Consider the following 14,356-nt stretch of genomic DNA (forward strand, 5'->3'; position numbering starts at 1 on the left):
GCGTCACAAAAGTTCAGATAACTGGTCACTTGCCATATGTATTCATTGAATCTTTAAAAAAATTGTCATGAACATTTGGTCAAAAAATGTGACATCACTGCTTATTCAGGTGCGTTCAAAGCAGTTTACTAAACCACAAGCACTCTGTTTTCTGAACTACCAGCAGTTTTAGGCAGTCTGAGGAGGAAGTGGCATGAATCACAGACATTTAGAAAAATAAACACTCAGTATAAAAGCAGACTTGGCTCCTGGACCCCAGTCAGTCACTGTGCTGGATGCCACCAAGACAAGACAAGATGGAAATCACAGGTTTACTGCTCCTTGTGGTGGTTGCTCAGTCATTTGCTATGCCTCTGTCATCACTGGAGGAGACTGACGAGTGGCTATTAGCCGAGGTAAGCCAATTAAAGCTGTGGTTCTGATGTCCTTTTGTTTATCAATTTCTGTTTGGTGCACTGAATATTTGTTTTAATATTAATTTTACAGTTATCCTCATACTCAAAATAAGGATAAATGCGATAATGTATAGTATAAACAAAATGAGCATTATTTTATTTAAACAAAATTATTAATTGCATACAATATGCCAGACGTTGTTGAAATAATATATCCCCTCAAATTGAACCCTGTGTTTCTCTTGTGATCTTGCTCCTTAAATGACCATATTTAAATTACATCCATTCCATATGACCACGCTTAAACAGCTACATATCATGAAGGTGTTAACTTATGTTATTGTTTCCTCTTCAGAAATACCTCCGTAGGTTCTACAACCTTCGAGCTGGACTTCAGGGAACCCCGACCCACAGGTCGTCAGACGCCATGCAGGCTAAGGTCAGGGAGATGCAGTCCTTCTTCAACCTCCAAGTGACGGGGAGCCTGGACACTAACACCCTGGAACTGATGAGCATGGCCAGGTGTGGTGTCCCTGACGTGGGGGAATACAACCACTTCCCCCGACACCTCAAATGGCAGAACACCAATGTGACCTTCAGGTGAGGCTTCTCAAACACTCTGGGTCATATTTCTTTTATGGTATTGGTGTAATAATGTTAATTTACTCCACATACACCACATGACCTTGGAATCAATGGATATTATCAGATTTCATTACTTTGGATAAAACTTGTCAAGTTTCTCTTAAATGAAGACATGTTTCCTCTCTCTTGAAATGCCCTTCAGAATAGTGAATTATACTCCTGATCTGATGAAGGCAGATGTGGACAGAGCTATCCATAATGCCTTAAACATCTGGGCTGATGTCACGCCTCTGACCTTCAAGAAACTGCACGAGGGGAAGGCTGACATCATGATAGCATTTGGGACAAAAGGTAGACCAATTTCTTTATTCTGGCCTACAGTTGATAGATTATACAGAATATATGGAGAATATCTTGATTAATTTGATAATCTTACTGTAGTTTTGTTCAACATTCAGTGAACATTGTTTAGAGTTGTGCAAGACCCTGTCATAGAATAAATTGATTGAATGCTGGCAACACTTACTGAAACCATCCTCAAACATATTTTTTTCCCTGGCCTTTCTTTGTCTTTAGAACATGGAGACTTCAACCCCTTTGACGGCCCTGACGGTCTCTTAGCCCATGCCTATCCCCCTGGCAGAGACATTGGAGGAGACACACACTTTGATGAAGATGAACATTGGTCAATAGACTCAGACGGTAAATATTTGGTACATTTACGTGGGGGATCAAGGAAAATGTATGACATTTAATCAATGATTACTTACTGACATATTTCCTCCCCTGTAGCCTACAACCTTTTCCTGGTCGCCACTCATGAGTTTGGCCATGCCCTTGGCTTGTCCCATTCTTCCGATCCTGGAGCTCTGATGTACCCAATCTACTCCTACAGCCAGGGTTATCCACTGTCTGAGGATGATATCACCGGCATTCAAGCTCTTTATGGTTAGTGTTCCACTTATTAACACAAACAGAAAATAGTTACAGATAATTATGTCAAAAGAAAAGTCAAAAGTTTGGACACACCTACTCATTCCAGGGTTTTTCTTTATTTGTACTATTTTCTACATTGTAGAATAGTGAAGACATCAAAACTATGAAATAACACGTATGGGATCATGTAGTAACCGAAAAAGTGTTAAACAAATCAAAATATATTTATATTCGAGATTCTTCAAAGTAGCCTATCGTTACCTTGATGACAGCTTTGCACACTCTTGGCATTCTCTCATACAGCTTCATGAGGTAGTCACCTGGGAATGCATTTCAATTAACAGAGTAGGTGAACGGATGACTTCCGCATGTGTGGTTCCCACTGTGAAGCATGGAGGAGGTGTGATGGTGTGGTGGTGCTTTGCTGGTGACATTGTCAGTGATTTATTTACAATTCAAGGCACACTTAACCAGTATGGCTACCACAGCATTCTGCAGCGGTACGCCATCCCATCTGGTTTGTGCTTTGTGGGACTATCATTTCTTTTTCAACAGGACAATCACCCATTTCACCTACAGGCTGTGCAAGGGCTATTTGACCAAGAAGGAGCATGATGGAGTGCTGCATCAGATGACCTGGTCTCCACAATCACCTGACCTCAACCCAATTGAGATGGTTTGGGATGAGTTGGACCGCAGAGCAAAGGAAAAGCAGCCAACAAGTGCTCAGCATGTGGGAACTCCTTCAAGACTATTGGAATAATATTCCAGGTGAAGCTGGTTGAGAGAATGCCAAGAGTTTGCAACGTTGTCATCAAGGCAAAGGGTGGTTACTTTGAAGAATCTCAAGTATAAAATATATTTGGGTTTGTTTAACACTTTTTTTGGTTACTACATGATTCCATATATGTTGTTTCATAGTTTTGATGTCTTCACTATTATTCTACAATGTAGAATGAGTAGGTGTGTCCATCTTTTGACTGGCACTGGAGTCATATTTTGAAACGCTCATTATGCGGTTCAATCCTTTAGGCCCGAACCCCAATGACAGCAAAGTGAAGCCCAAGCCAGATGCCCCAAACAAATGTGACCCCATGTTGAGTTTTGATGCTGTCACTGAGCTCAGAGGAGAAACAATCATCTTCAAAGACAGGTAGGGAGTGTGTTCATTCATGAGAACTTTTCTGCACAAACTATGAGGTTAGAATTGACAAAATGTACGTGTTGATGTTTTCTATTTGATGACAGGTTCTACTGGCGTCTCCATCCTCAGTTTGCAGAGCCTGAGCAAACCCTGATCAAATCCACCTGGCCCTCCCTCCCCAACAAAGTGGATGCTGCCTATGAGTACCCTGAGAAAGACATGGTCTTCATATTCAGTGGTGAATTACATATGAATTACATGCTTGCAACACTGTTCGCATAGTCCTCTGTCATTTTGAATATGCAATTACAGTTCTACTTTGCTCATTTCCATCACGTATACAGTAGATATCTAATCAAATTGATGTCGGTAGAGTCATAAGTTAATTTCGTTGACAAATTTTCATATTTTTCCAGGTATTAGAATGTGGGCCCTGAATGGCTACAGCCTAGTGGAGGGCTACCCCAAATACATCCATAAACTGGGACTCCCCAAGACCGTGCGGAGGGTGGATGCTGCTGTGTACATCCCAGACACCGGCAAGACCCTTCTGTTCTCTGAAGAGCAGTTCTGGAGGTAGGACAGTATGGTTTGGCCTGGTCTGGTCTGGTCTAGTCTTGTTGAGAGATGATATCTGCAAACATAACCGTTCATTATAGGTTATAGTCTTGGTTGTGTCTTAATTTACAGTTATGATGAGAAGACTAACACAATGGACAGTGGCTTCCCAAGATCCATTGAGATGGATTTCCCTGGAATGGGAGATGAGGTGGATGCTGCCTTATATAAATATGGTATATCACAATCACTAATTTCAATAATATTCTTATGTAGTTTCTGTTGCATTTGCTTTGAATATATAATAAATAGCTCTCTCTAACAAATTCATCCTTTCTTTCTCCTTGCAGGATATTTGCATTTCTTCCATGAACATACACAGTTTGAATACAGCTACAGTGCAAGGAAGGTGATTCAGATTGTTAGGACAAACTCTTTTCTCAACTGCTGATCCACTGGTGGAGAACTACTGTTATTTTATGGGAAACGTACCAATAGATCATTTGTGCTGGACACCTGTTTGTTATTGTTATTTGTAACTCAACTCAAAGTACGCTGGAAAACTGCATGTAAAATGCATGTCTGAAGACTAAAGTAGGTGTAATATTTATTGTGAATGGGAAAACGGTTGGCTTATGCATCGAACAAATGCGGGGTCTTGCTTTAGGGTATCAGAAAATGTGCATCATATTCACATGACTTGTTATAGTATTGAAGGGTGGGATAGAAACCACTCTGATATACTTTAGAATACTGTAATTGCATTTCTCTCTGTATGTAAATGTTACTTGGGGAAGTTACAGTAATGTGTTGCAGATCCACCAATAGGTGGCATTCAAGGACACCAAATCTAGAGTACGAGCTAAATGCTTTTTATGGACTGTGAATGTTTTTACTACTAATTTTAATGACACATTTTCATGAATAAAATAATAAGTGCAAATGGCATTGTCTGAGTGTTTGTGATTTAAATACTCAAATAGAAACATTTAGTGTTCGACGTGTAGGCCCACATCACTCAAAATACGTTTTTTCTGTAACAAGACAAAATGCATCTGTTTGGAAAAAATATGGTAAGAGACATGGGAAGAGATGATACGTTTGGTAAGAGATGTAGGAAAATAGATATAGGGATGGGAAGAGATGATACGTTTGGTAAGAGATGTAGGAAAATAGATATAGGGATGGGAAGAGATGATACGTTTGGTAAGAGATGTAGGAAAATAGATATAGGGATGGGAAGAGATGATACGTTTGGTAAGAGATGTAGGAAAATAGATATAGGGATGGGAAGAGATGATACGTTTGGTAAGAGATGTAGGAAAATAGATATAGGGATGGGAAGAGATGATACGTTTGGTAAGAGATGTAGGAAAATAGATATAGGGATGGGAAGAGATGATACGTTTGGTAAGAGATGTAGGAAAAAAATAGATATAGGGATGGGAAGAGATGATACGTTTGGTAAGAGATGTAGGAAAATAGATATAGGGATGGGAAGAGATGATACGTTTGGTAAGAGATGTAGGAAAATAGATATAGGGATGGGAAGAGATGATACGTTTGGTAAGAGATGTAGGAAAATAGATATAGGGATGGGAAGAGATGATACGTTTGGTAAGAGATGTAGGAAAATAGATATAGGGATGGGAAGAGATGATACGTTTGGTAAGAGATGTAGGAAAATAGATATAGGGATGGGAAGAGATGATACGTTTGGTAAGAGATGTAGGAAAATAGATATAGGGATGGGAAGAGATGATACGTTTGGTAAGAGATGTAGGAAAATAGATATAGGGATGGGAAGAGATGATACGTTTGGTAAGAGATGTAGGAAAATAGATATAGGGATGGGAAGAGATGATACGTTTGGTAAGAGATGTAGGAAAATAGATATAGGGATGGGAAGAGATGGGAAGAGATGATACGTTTGGTAAGAGATGTAGGAAAATAGATATAGGGATGGGAAGAGATGATACGTTTGGTAAGAGATGTAGGAAAATAGATATAGGGATGGGAAGAGATGATACGTTTGGTAAGAGATGTAGGAAAATAGATATAGGGATGGGAAGAGATGGGAAGAGATGATACGTTTGGTAAGAGATGTAGGAAAATAGATATAGGGATGGGAAGAGATGATACGTTTGGTAAGAGATGTAGGAAAATAGATATAGGGATGGGAAGAGATGATACGTTTGGTAAGAGATGTAGGAAAATAGATATAGGGATGGGAAGAGATGGGAAGAGATGATACGTTTGGTAAGAGATGTAGGAAAATAGATATAGGGATGGGAAGAGATGATACGTTTGGTAAGAGATGTAGGAAAATAGATATAGGGATGGGAAGAGATGATACGTTTGGTAAGAGATGTAGGAAAATAGATATAGGGATGGGAAGAGATGATACGTTTGGTAAGAGATGTAGAGATATAGGGATGGGAAGAGATGATACGTTTGGTAAGAGATGTAGGAAAATAGATATAGGGATGGGAAGAGATGATATGTTTGGTAAGAGATGTAGGAAAATAGATATGGGAAGAGATGGGAAGAGATGATACGGAAGAGATGTAGGAAAATAGAGATGGGAAGAGATGATACGTTTGGTAAGAGATGTAGGAAAATAGATATAGGGATGGGAAGAGATGATACGTTTGGTAAGAGATGTAGGAAAATAGATATAGGGATGGGAAGAGATGATACGTTTGGTAAGAGATGTAGGAAAATAGATATAGGGATGGGAAGAGATGATACGTTTGGTAAGAGATGTAGGAAAATAGATATAGGGATGGGAAGAGATGATACGTTTGGTAAGAGATGTAGGAAAATAGATATAGGGATGGGAAGAGATGATACGTTTGGTAAGAGATGTAGGAAAATAGATATAGGGATGGGAAGAGATGATACGTTTGGTAAGAGATGTAGGAAAATAGATATAGGGATGGGAAGAGATGATACGTTTGGTAAGAGATGTAGGAAAATAGATATAGGGGTGGGAAGAGATGATACGTTTGGTAAGAGATGTAGGAAAATAGATATAGGGATGGGAAGAGATGATACGTTTGGTAAGAGATGTAGGAAAATAGATATAGGGATGGGAAGAGATGATACGTTTGGTAAGAGATGTAGGAAAATAGATATAGGGATGGGAAGAGATGGGAAGAGATGATACGTTTGGTAAGAGATGTAGGAAAATAGATATAGGGATGGGAAGAGATGGGAAGAGATGATACGTTTGGTAAGAGATGTAGGAAAATAGATATAGGGATGGGAAGAGATGATACGTTTGGTAAGAGATGTAGGAAAATAGATATAGGAATGGGAAGAGATGGGAAGAGATGGGACCACATTCTACACTGGGTGCTTTTTTGCAGGCGTTGTCATACTACCACATAGTTTGATCTTGGATCATCTAAGGTTATTGTGGTCAGGAAGTATACAACATAGATAGAGCAGACTGCATAAAATACTGCTTATGAATCACAAGTGCACACAAACCACCTACACAGCACCATGCCACGGTATTGAGTAACCAGCCACAACTGCCAAAATACTCCCTCTTTGTCATCAATACTGCAACAGGGATGACTTGGCAGCTGAGTTGGCATAGCTCTGCCATTCTGTTGTAGGTATTGACTTTCCCGGCCCTCCCTGCTTGTTTTTACATGGACACATCCTTGTATTGCCATTGGCCAAACAGCAGTTCTAAGTTTACACCACAAGAGGGTGCTACGTCAACACGGTTTCCTGCAAGCTCAGTCTGAATCAGAGGAGGCTGGTGGAAGGAGTTATAGGAGCACAGGCTCATTGTAATGGCTGGAATGGAATTAATCCAACACATCAAACACACGGAAACCGCATTCCATTCCAACTATTACAATGAGCTAGTCCTCCTATAACTCCTTCCACCAGCCTCCTCTGGTATGAATGGTTGTTTACCATGAGCTCAGTCTGAATGGTGGTTTACTTTGAGCTCAGCCACCCAAACAAAAATGAGATACTCAGAGTAACATGAGTCGCTCATTAAATGCTGTGATTCTTCCAAGGTAAGCTCTACGTGTTATGATGCAGCCACAGACCCACATACTATGCATCTTAGCTCAACTATGGGAAAATTGACAACCCTATCAGTGCCAAACTGTAGCAGCTTATGTCAAATGTTTTAGTTCATTCTGTCAAGCCTTCCAAAAAGTATAAATCAAGTCCATTGATAAAATCATGTATGTTAGAGTGAGCAAATAGAGATTAAATCTAGTAGTTATGTTCTTAGTACATGTTCTTGAGCTGAACTGATCAGAATGGTATCTATGATGCATCAGTGAGTCAGCGTGAGGCTTCTGAGGTCCAGACAGGCTCCGAGACTCTCCAAGGTGGAGCAGTTGCGATCCAAGACTACCAACAAAAATAGCGATGAAGCTCGTGAGTTTAAGAAACTTAATCTTTGGGCCGGACCATGTGGATGCAATTACAGAGCAGGCCCCTAGTCTTCTGGTTTCCTCATTAGCTGCGTCACTGATTTCTCTGAGACAAGCTCTGTTGTTGGCCGGTGGTATGTCCCTCTCCCCCGACCATAGGTAGGAAGAGATAGGAAAATATCCATAAGGTCTCAAAATGATACAAAACCGGTCATGTTTCATATTGTTACCATCCTGACTCTGACTGATATTGGCCATTTACTGTCTGTCAGCGAACCCAATGTAGTGTGGAAATGTAACATGTAGCGTGATAACACAATGAAACACCTAAAGAAAATAACTTCAAATGAAGGAATGAGTTGTGTTAAGAAAACACCTCAGGCAGAGTAAAGACCCACAAATAGTTAACTGCATGGAGGTGCTCTATTGTGTCCTGCTGGAAGTAACTCCAGTCTTGGCACCTCTGATGGAAACCAGATGGGAGGAAAAGAGAGAGAGAGAGGCCATACAATCTCAGGATGTGTCCCTTTTCCTTAGGAAAAATCCCATCTCAAACCACCACTACTGAGAGTGATGCAAGCTCTTTAAACTTCACCCTCCTCCCCACAAACAACACAGTTGGTGGAACTGATTATTTTGACAGTGAGTACGCAACAGGCCTGCTAGATTAGATAGGGTTTGGAAAGAGGGTATGGCTGAGTGTGAGGAATTCCTAGACAACAAACCAAAATAACAACCACATAATAACATAACTCGCTTGTGTCATCAATTTGTCTGAACTATTAAATCACCCCCTCTTAAAATACAGAACATGTTTTGTTCATGTTTCTGTCATCTATGTAGTTTAGTGTTTTCTATGTAACAATCTTTCACCACACATCAAGTTCCATATCAGGAATTAAATACCTGGGGTGGCAGGTAGCCTAGTGATTAGAGCATTGGACCAGTAACCGAAACTTTCCTAGATTGAATCCCTGAGCTGACAAGGTAAAAATCTGTCATTCTGCCCCTGAACAAGGCAGTTAATCCACTGTTCCTAGGCCATCATTGTAAATAAGAATTTGTTCTTAACTGACTTGCCTAGTTAAATAAATAAAAATATTTTAAAAATTGATTTGAATAAAGCCTGCCGGATTACAAGTACAAACATTTCTGCACTCACTACTTTAAGTCGCTCTGGATCAGCCTCCTGAGGTTGTAGAGGCGCTGTTGCACCTTCACATCACTGTCTGTGCAGGTGGACCTGTCTGTGATGTGTACACCAAGGATGACTTTTTTTATAGACCGAGTCACTGGTGCTTCCTGCTTTAATTTTTGCTTGTAAGCAGGAATCAGGAGGATAGAATTATGATCAGTTTTGCCAAATGGAGGGCAAGGGAAAGCTTTGTACGTGTCTCTGTGTGTGGAGTAAAGGTGGTCTAGAGGTTTGTACGTGTCTCTGTGTGAGGAGTAAAGGTGGTCTAGAGGTTTGTACGTGTCTCTGTGTGAGGAGTAAAGGTGGTCTAGAGGTTTGTACGTGTCTCTGTGTGAGGAGTAAAGGTGGTCTAGAGGTTTGTACGTGTCTCTGTGTGAGGAGTAAAGGTGGTCTAGAGGTTTGTATGTGTCTCTGTGTGTGGAGTAAAGGTGGTCTAGAGGTTTGTACGCGTCTCTGTGTGTGGAGTAAAGGTGGTCTAGAGCTTTGTACGTGTCTCTGTGTGTGGAGTAAAGGTGATCTAGAGGATTTTTAATGAAGTTATTTACAAATTATGGTGGAAAATAAGTATTTGGTCACCTACAAACAAGCAAGATTTCTGGGTCTCCCAGACCTGTAACTTCTTCTTTAAGAGGCTCCTCTGTCCTCCACTCGTTACCTGTATTAATGGCACCTGTTTGAACTTGTTATCAGTATAAAAGACACCTGTCCACAACCTCAAACAGTCACACTCCAAACTCCACTATGGCCAAGACCAAAGAGCTGTCAAAGGACACCAGAAACACAATTGTAGACCCACTGTATATGCATAGGCCCCCGCCCCGTGTCTTAGCAGAGACTGCTGTTCTGTCCTGCCGATGGAGTGTATAACCCGTCAGCCTTATGTTCTTAATGTCGTCGTTCTGCCACGACTCTGTGAAACATACAATATTACAGTGTTTAATGTGGGAAATGTGTGCTTTCAGCTCGGCCCATTTTTTTCCAGCGACTGAATATTAGCTAGCCAGACAGAAGGCAAGGGCAGATTAGCCACTCGTCGCTCGTCTTCACAAGGCACCCAGATCTTTTTCCACAAAATCTCAGTTTCCTTCTCCAGCCTATCACGGGGATCTGGGCCTGGTCGGGTGTCTGTAGTAGTATATCCCTCCCGTCTGACTCATTGAAGAAGAACTCTTCATCCAGTTTGAGGTGAGCAATCACAGTTCTGATGTCCAGAAGCTCTTTTCAGTCATAAGAGACAAACAATGCAAAAAAACTAACAAAATAGCATGGTTGGGTGAGAGCCGATAAGACAGCAGCCCTTCCCTGCAACTCCATCGTGACAAATGTTTTTATTGAATTTTTTAATGGTACTGAGTCAGTGTGCGGGGGTACAGGATAGTCGAGATAATTTGTAAAGTAATGTCAATGTTGATAGTCGGTTGGCCATTGGATTAGTTATTCAGAAGTCTTATGGCTTGGGGTTAGAAGCTGTTAAGGATAATTTTGGTCCTAGACTTGGCTCTCCGGTACCGCTTGCCATGCGCTAGCAGAGAGAATAGTCTATGACTTGGGGACTAGAGTCTTTGACAATTTTTTGGGCCTTCCTCTGACCTAGTATATAGGTCCTGGATGGCAGGAAGCTTGGCCCCAGTGATGTACTGGGCCATATGCACTACCCTCTGTAGCGCTTTACAGTCAGATGCTGAGAAGTTGCCATACCAAGCTGTGATTCAACCAGTCAGGATGCTCTCGATGGTGCAGCTGCAGAACTTTTTGAGGATCTGGAGACCCATGTCAAATCTCTCCAGTCTCCTGAGGGAGAAAAGGTGCTGCCGTGCCCTCTTCACAACTGTCTTGATGTGTTTGGACCATGATAGTTTGTTGGTGATGTGGACACCAAGGAACTTGAAACTCTTGATCCGCTCCACTTCAGTCCCATTGATGTCAATGGGGCGCCTGTTCGGACATCCTTTTCCTGTAGTCCACTGTCGGCTCCTTTGTCTTGATCACATTGAGAGAGAGGTTGTTGTCCTGGCACCACACTGCCAGGTCTTTAGACCTCCTCCCTATAGGCTGTCTCATCTTTGTCAGTGATCAGATCACTGTTGTGTTGTCAGCAAACTTAATGATGGTGTTGGAGTCATGCTTGGCCACGCAGTCGTGGGTGAAAAGGGAGTACAGGAGAGGACTAAGCACGCATCCCTGAGGGGCCCTAGTGTTAAGGATCAGCGTGGCATATGTGTTGTTCGCTACCCTTACCACCTGGGGGCGGCCCGTCAGGAAGTCCAGGATCCAGTTGCAGAGGGAGGTGTTTAGTTCCAGGGTCCTTAGCTTAGTGATGAGCTTTGTGGGCACTATGGTGTTGATCGCTGAGCTGTAGTCAATGAACAGTTAATTCTAATATGATGCTGACAGAGCCAATAGCTCTCTTTCCCATCAGGCCCAGCCCAGCCAGCTGGACAGGTCATGCTCTCTGGAGGCAGTTGGAAGGAAATTCTAACAGCAATGTTAAACGCTGTCCCTGAATAAGACCCATAGAGAAGAGCCAGAAAAGAAACATTGTGAGTTGTACATGACATTTCTTTCCCGAAAATAGGGCTTTGACTTTTGACTTGAACTTAAGCGAGTATTACAGACATCTCATTCAGAGGAAAAGTGGATTATTTTAATACATTTACGTTATCAGTTCTGCTTTATCATGCATAAATATATTATTATTTGATCACAGACAGTAATGAGTCACCTGTGTAACAAACTCGAAGGGTCGTGAGGATCATTCTAATTTGCCACTTTGCCCATGTTCAAAGTCGTAACACTACTGCCATCGTCTTGCAAATGGTAACATCCTGCATGAATTTGTTTCTTCAGAAATGCACTTTTTAAAAGTTTTTAGTGAACAGTAGGTCAGAACAGGTTGGTTACCATACCCAAACAGTCTACATACCAGCCCGTTTGTTCGTACCCGTTTGAAGGCTAGAGCTTGGTTTAGGCTGCTGATAGTGACTCTGCTTTCAGGTTGATAAAGAAAACCTTCAGTGAAGGGAGAATCGCTGGCTAAAAACTCTGACACATTCTTTGACGTTCTTTGCATGTTCGCCACAGACACATCAATCAGAGATTATCGTGAACAGAATGATAACAAAGTGGTGAGTCTCACTGGCTCACTTACTCAAATCAGAGGGATCTTCATAGGCTAGTGTACAATAGTTATTGTAGTACTTTTACTATAATGGCAAATCAAGTTTTAAATATACAAAGGAAGTGTCTGGCATGGGGATTTGTGGTTGAAATCCCTGTGAACTGCTCTTTGGCCTTTGGCTAAGAATTTGGAAGGCTAATTCTCATCTGCGTACTCTTATGCAAAACTATGTATAAAGGCCATACAAAACAAATAACCAAGATTGGATTGGAGGTATCTAACAATGTGAGCTGCATTCCGACATCTCCAGCCAATTTTATTTTGTAATAAAATATGATCAACATAATATACATGTAGTGGCAGGTAGCCCAGTGGTTAGGAACGATGGGCCAGTAACCGAAAGGTCGCTGGTTCGAATCCCCAAGCCGACTAGGTGAAAAATCTGTTGATGTGCCCTTGAGCAAGGCACTTAATAATGATTGTTCCTGTAAGTTGCTCTGGATAAGTGTGTCTGCTAAACTGTAAACTGATGACTGAATACCATAGCCTACATGATATCTAACGTCACAGAAATTAACACCAGAAAGCAAAACACACAAGCCCAGTAAGTCTGTTGTAGTTGTCTGACACGACAATGGCACGTCCTCACAACCCGTAACATAGTGTGTCGGCTCCCTTTGTTGCCCTGCATAGAAGCCCTAAACATTGTGTTCATTCACCCACTGTTTCCCGCCAGGCAGCAAACAATATCAGGTTGGCCTGTGCTGTCTAAACAAACCCCAGCTTTATGAGGAAAGAAATATCCTTTTCCCTTGAACTGCGGCAATCCTCTAAGGCCAGACAAATCCTGCAGTTTACAGAGAACCATGAAGCAATAAGCTATGTGAGCTAAATGAATTAGCTGCTTCAATAACTCTCTGCTCTAGAGGATCTGTCCGTTTTAAGGTCAGATTGCATCTGTCTGATAGCGGTTCAAGCGAGCGTGGAGAAGTTAATAAAGACACCCTGGTCTTGCATGCCTGAACTAATTACACACCCCAAAAGCTCCTTCCCTTTGTAGTAATTACATCTCAGAGCCAAACCACTGTGGCACAGAAGCCCGTGGAGGACACAATTATTACCTCTCTGGCTTATTTCAATCAACCCAAATAACCAATAAGGATAATAAGAACCATTACCTTATAAAAGTCTTATGAGCAAGTCTGATGTAGATGGAGATGTGCACACACCTGCTCGAGTGCTGGATCATTCCCACAGTCCGTGAGAATAAGGTTTTTGCAGCTTGTTTGCCAATCCTCCTCCCCTCTATTTTACCTCCCCTCCCTTGTTATAGCTGTATTATTGTACAAAAGGTGATAAACAATCCTACATGAAATAGGGCAGTGTAACCAATTTCCCCACAGGACCTGCTACAGTGGGTCATTTACTGACTGTTTAGGGTCATGTCTGAAGCCTTGAGCTGGCTGATTGTGTTTCTGATCGTATCGCTTTAGCTCTCTCACTGGAAACAGAAAACAACCCTTCATGGCTTACATGCCCCAATTTTCAACTCCAGCAGAGGTAATCATGAAAGGGCAAACATATTCTTGTAGTTTCTTCTTCTACTGTACTGTATGTGTCATTGTAGTAGGGCTAAGAGATTCAAAAAGTGGGTCATCCATCAACACATGGGCTAAAGCGAAACAAAGAAGGCACTTCATGTGTGATAATTAATAGGCCAGCTCCTTGGATCTGATCTACCCGTGGGTTTAACATCATCACATTTCCTATTCACATGACATTAGAGACGGAAGAGGAAGCGAGATCTCAATCACTCCTTTTTTTCTGGTTCGTATACAGTCAATGAACGAAGCAGACCAGACCCAGCTGCTAATGCATTGGTGCCTATGGGAGAGCCATCCCTTAAGCAGACGGGAATTGTGACAATTTTCTTTCAATCGTAAACGGCCTGAGTTATCCACCATCTTTGTGGAATGCTTCTCTGTCTCTCTTGCTGAGATTCCCTAAAAACCT

General features: G+C 41.6%; 1 protein-coding gene across 1 annotated transcript; it reads left to right on the forward strand.

Moving 5' to 3' along the window:
* Positions 1–247: 247 nt before the first annotated feature.
* LOC112265628 (collagenase 3) lies at positions 248–4,564 on the forward strand. Its single transcript, XM_024443141.2, has 10 exons — positions 248–395; positions 751–995; positions 1,183–1,331; positions 1,557–1,682; positions 1,773–1,928; positions 2,949–3,069; positions 3,165–3,298; positions 3,477–3,636; positions 3,751–3,854; positions 3,969–4,564. The coding sequence occupies exons 1-10, from the start codon at positions 276–278 to the stop codon at positions 4,067–4,069; spliced, it is 1,416 nt and encodes a 471-aa protein (XP_024298909.1). The 5' UTR covers positions 248–275; the 3' UTR covers positions 4,070–4,564.
* The last annotated feature ends 9,792 nt before the right edge of the window (positions 4,565–14,356 follow it).

Source organism: Oncorhynchus tshawytscha, linkage group LG13 (assembly GCF_018296145.1).
Source record: "Oncorhynchus tshawytscha isolate Ot180627B linkage group LG13, Otsh_v2.0, whole genome shotgun sequence".
Lineage (NCBI taxonomy): Eukaryota > Metazoa > Chordata > Actinopteri > Salmoniformes > Salmonidae > Oncorhynchus > Oncorhynchus tshawytscha.

What these genes read in the sequence shown, in the direction of transcription:
- LOC112265628 (XM_024443141.2), top strand. Translation starts at nt 276, where the DNA reads ATGCCACCAAGACAAGACAAGATGGAAATCACAGGTTTACTGCTCCTT. An exon ending in GATAGCATTTGGGACAAAAG is followed by an intron (nt 1,332 to 1,556) that starts GTAGACCAATTT and finishes CTTTGTCTTTAG; the next exon opens with AACATGGAGACTTCAACCCC. An exon ending in TTGGTCAATAGACTCAGACG is followed by an intron (nt 1,683 to 1,772) that starts GTAAATATTTGG and finishes CCTCCCCTGTAG; the next exon opens with CCTACAACCTTTTCCTGGTC.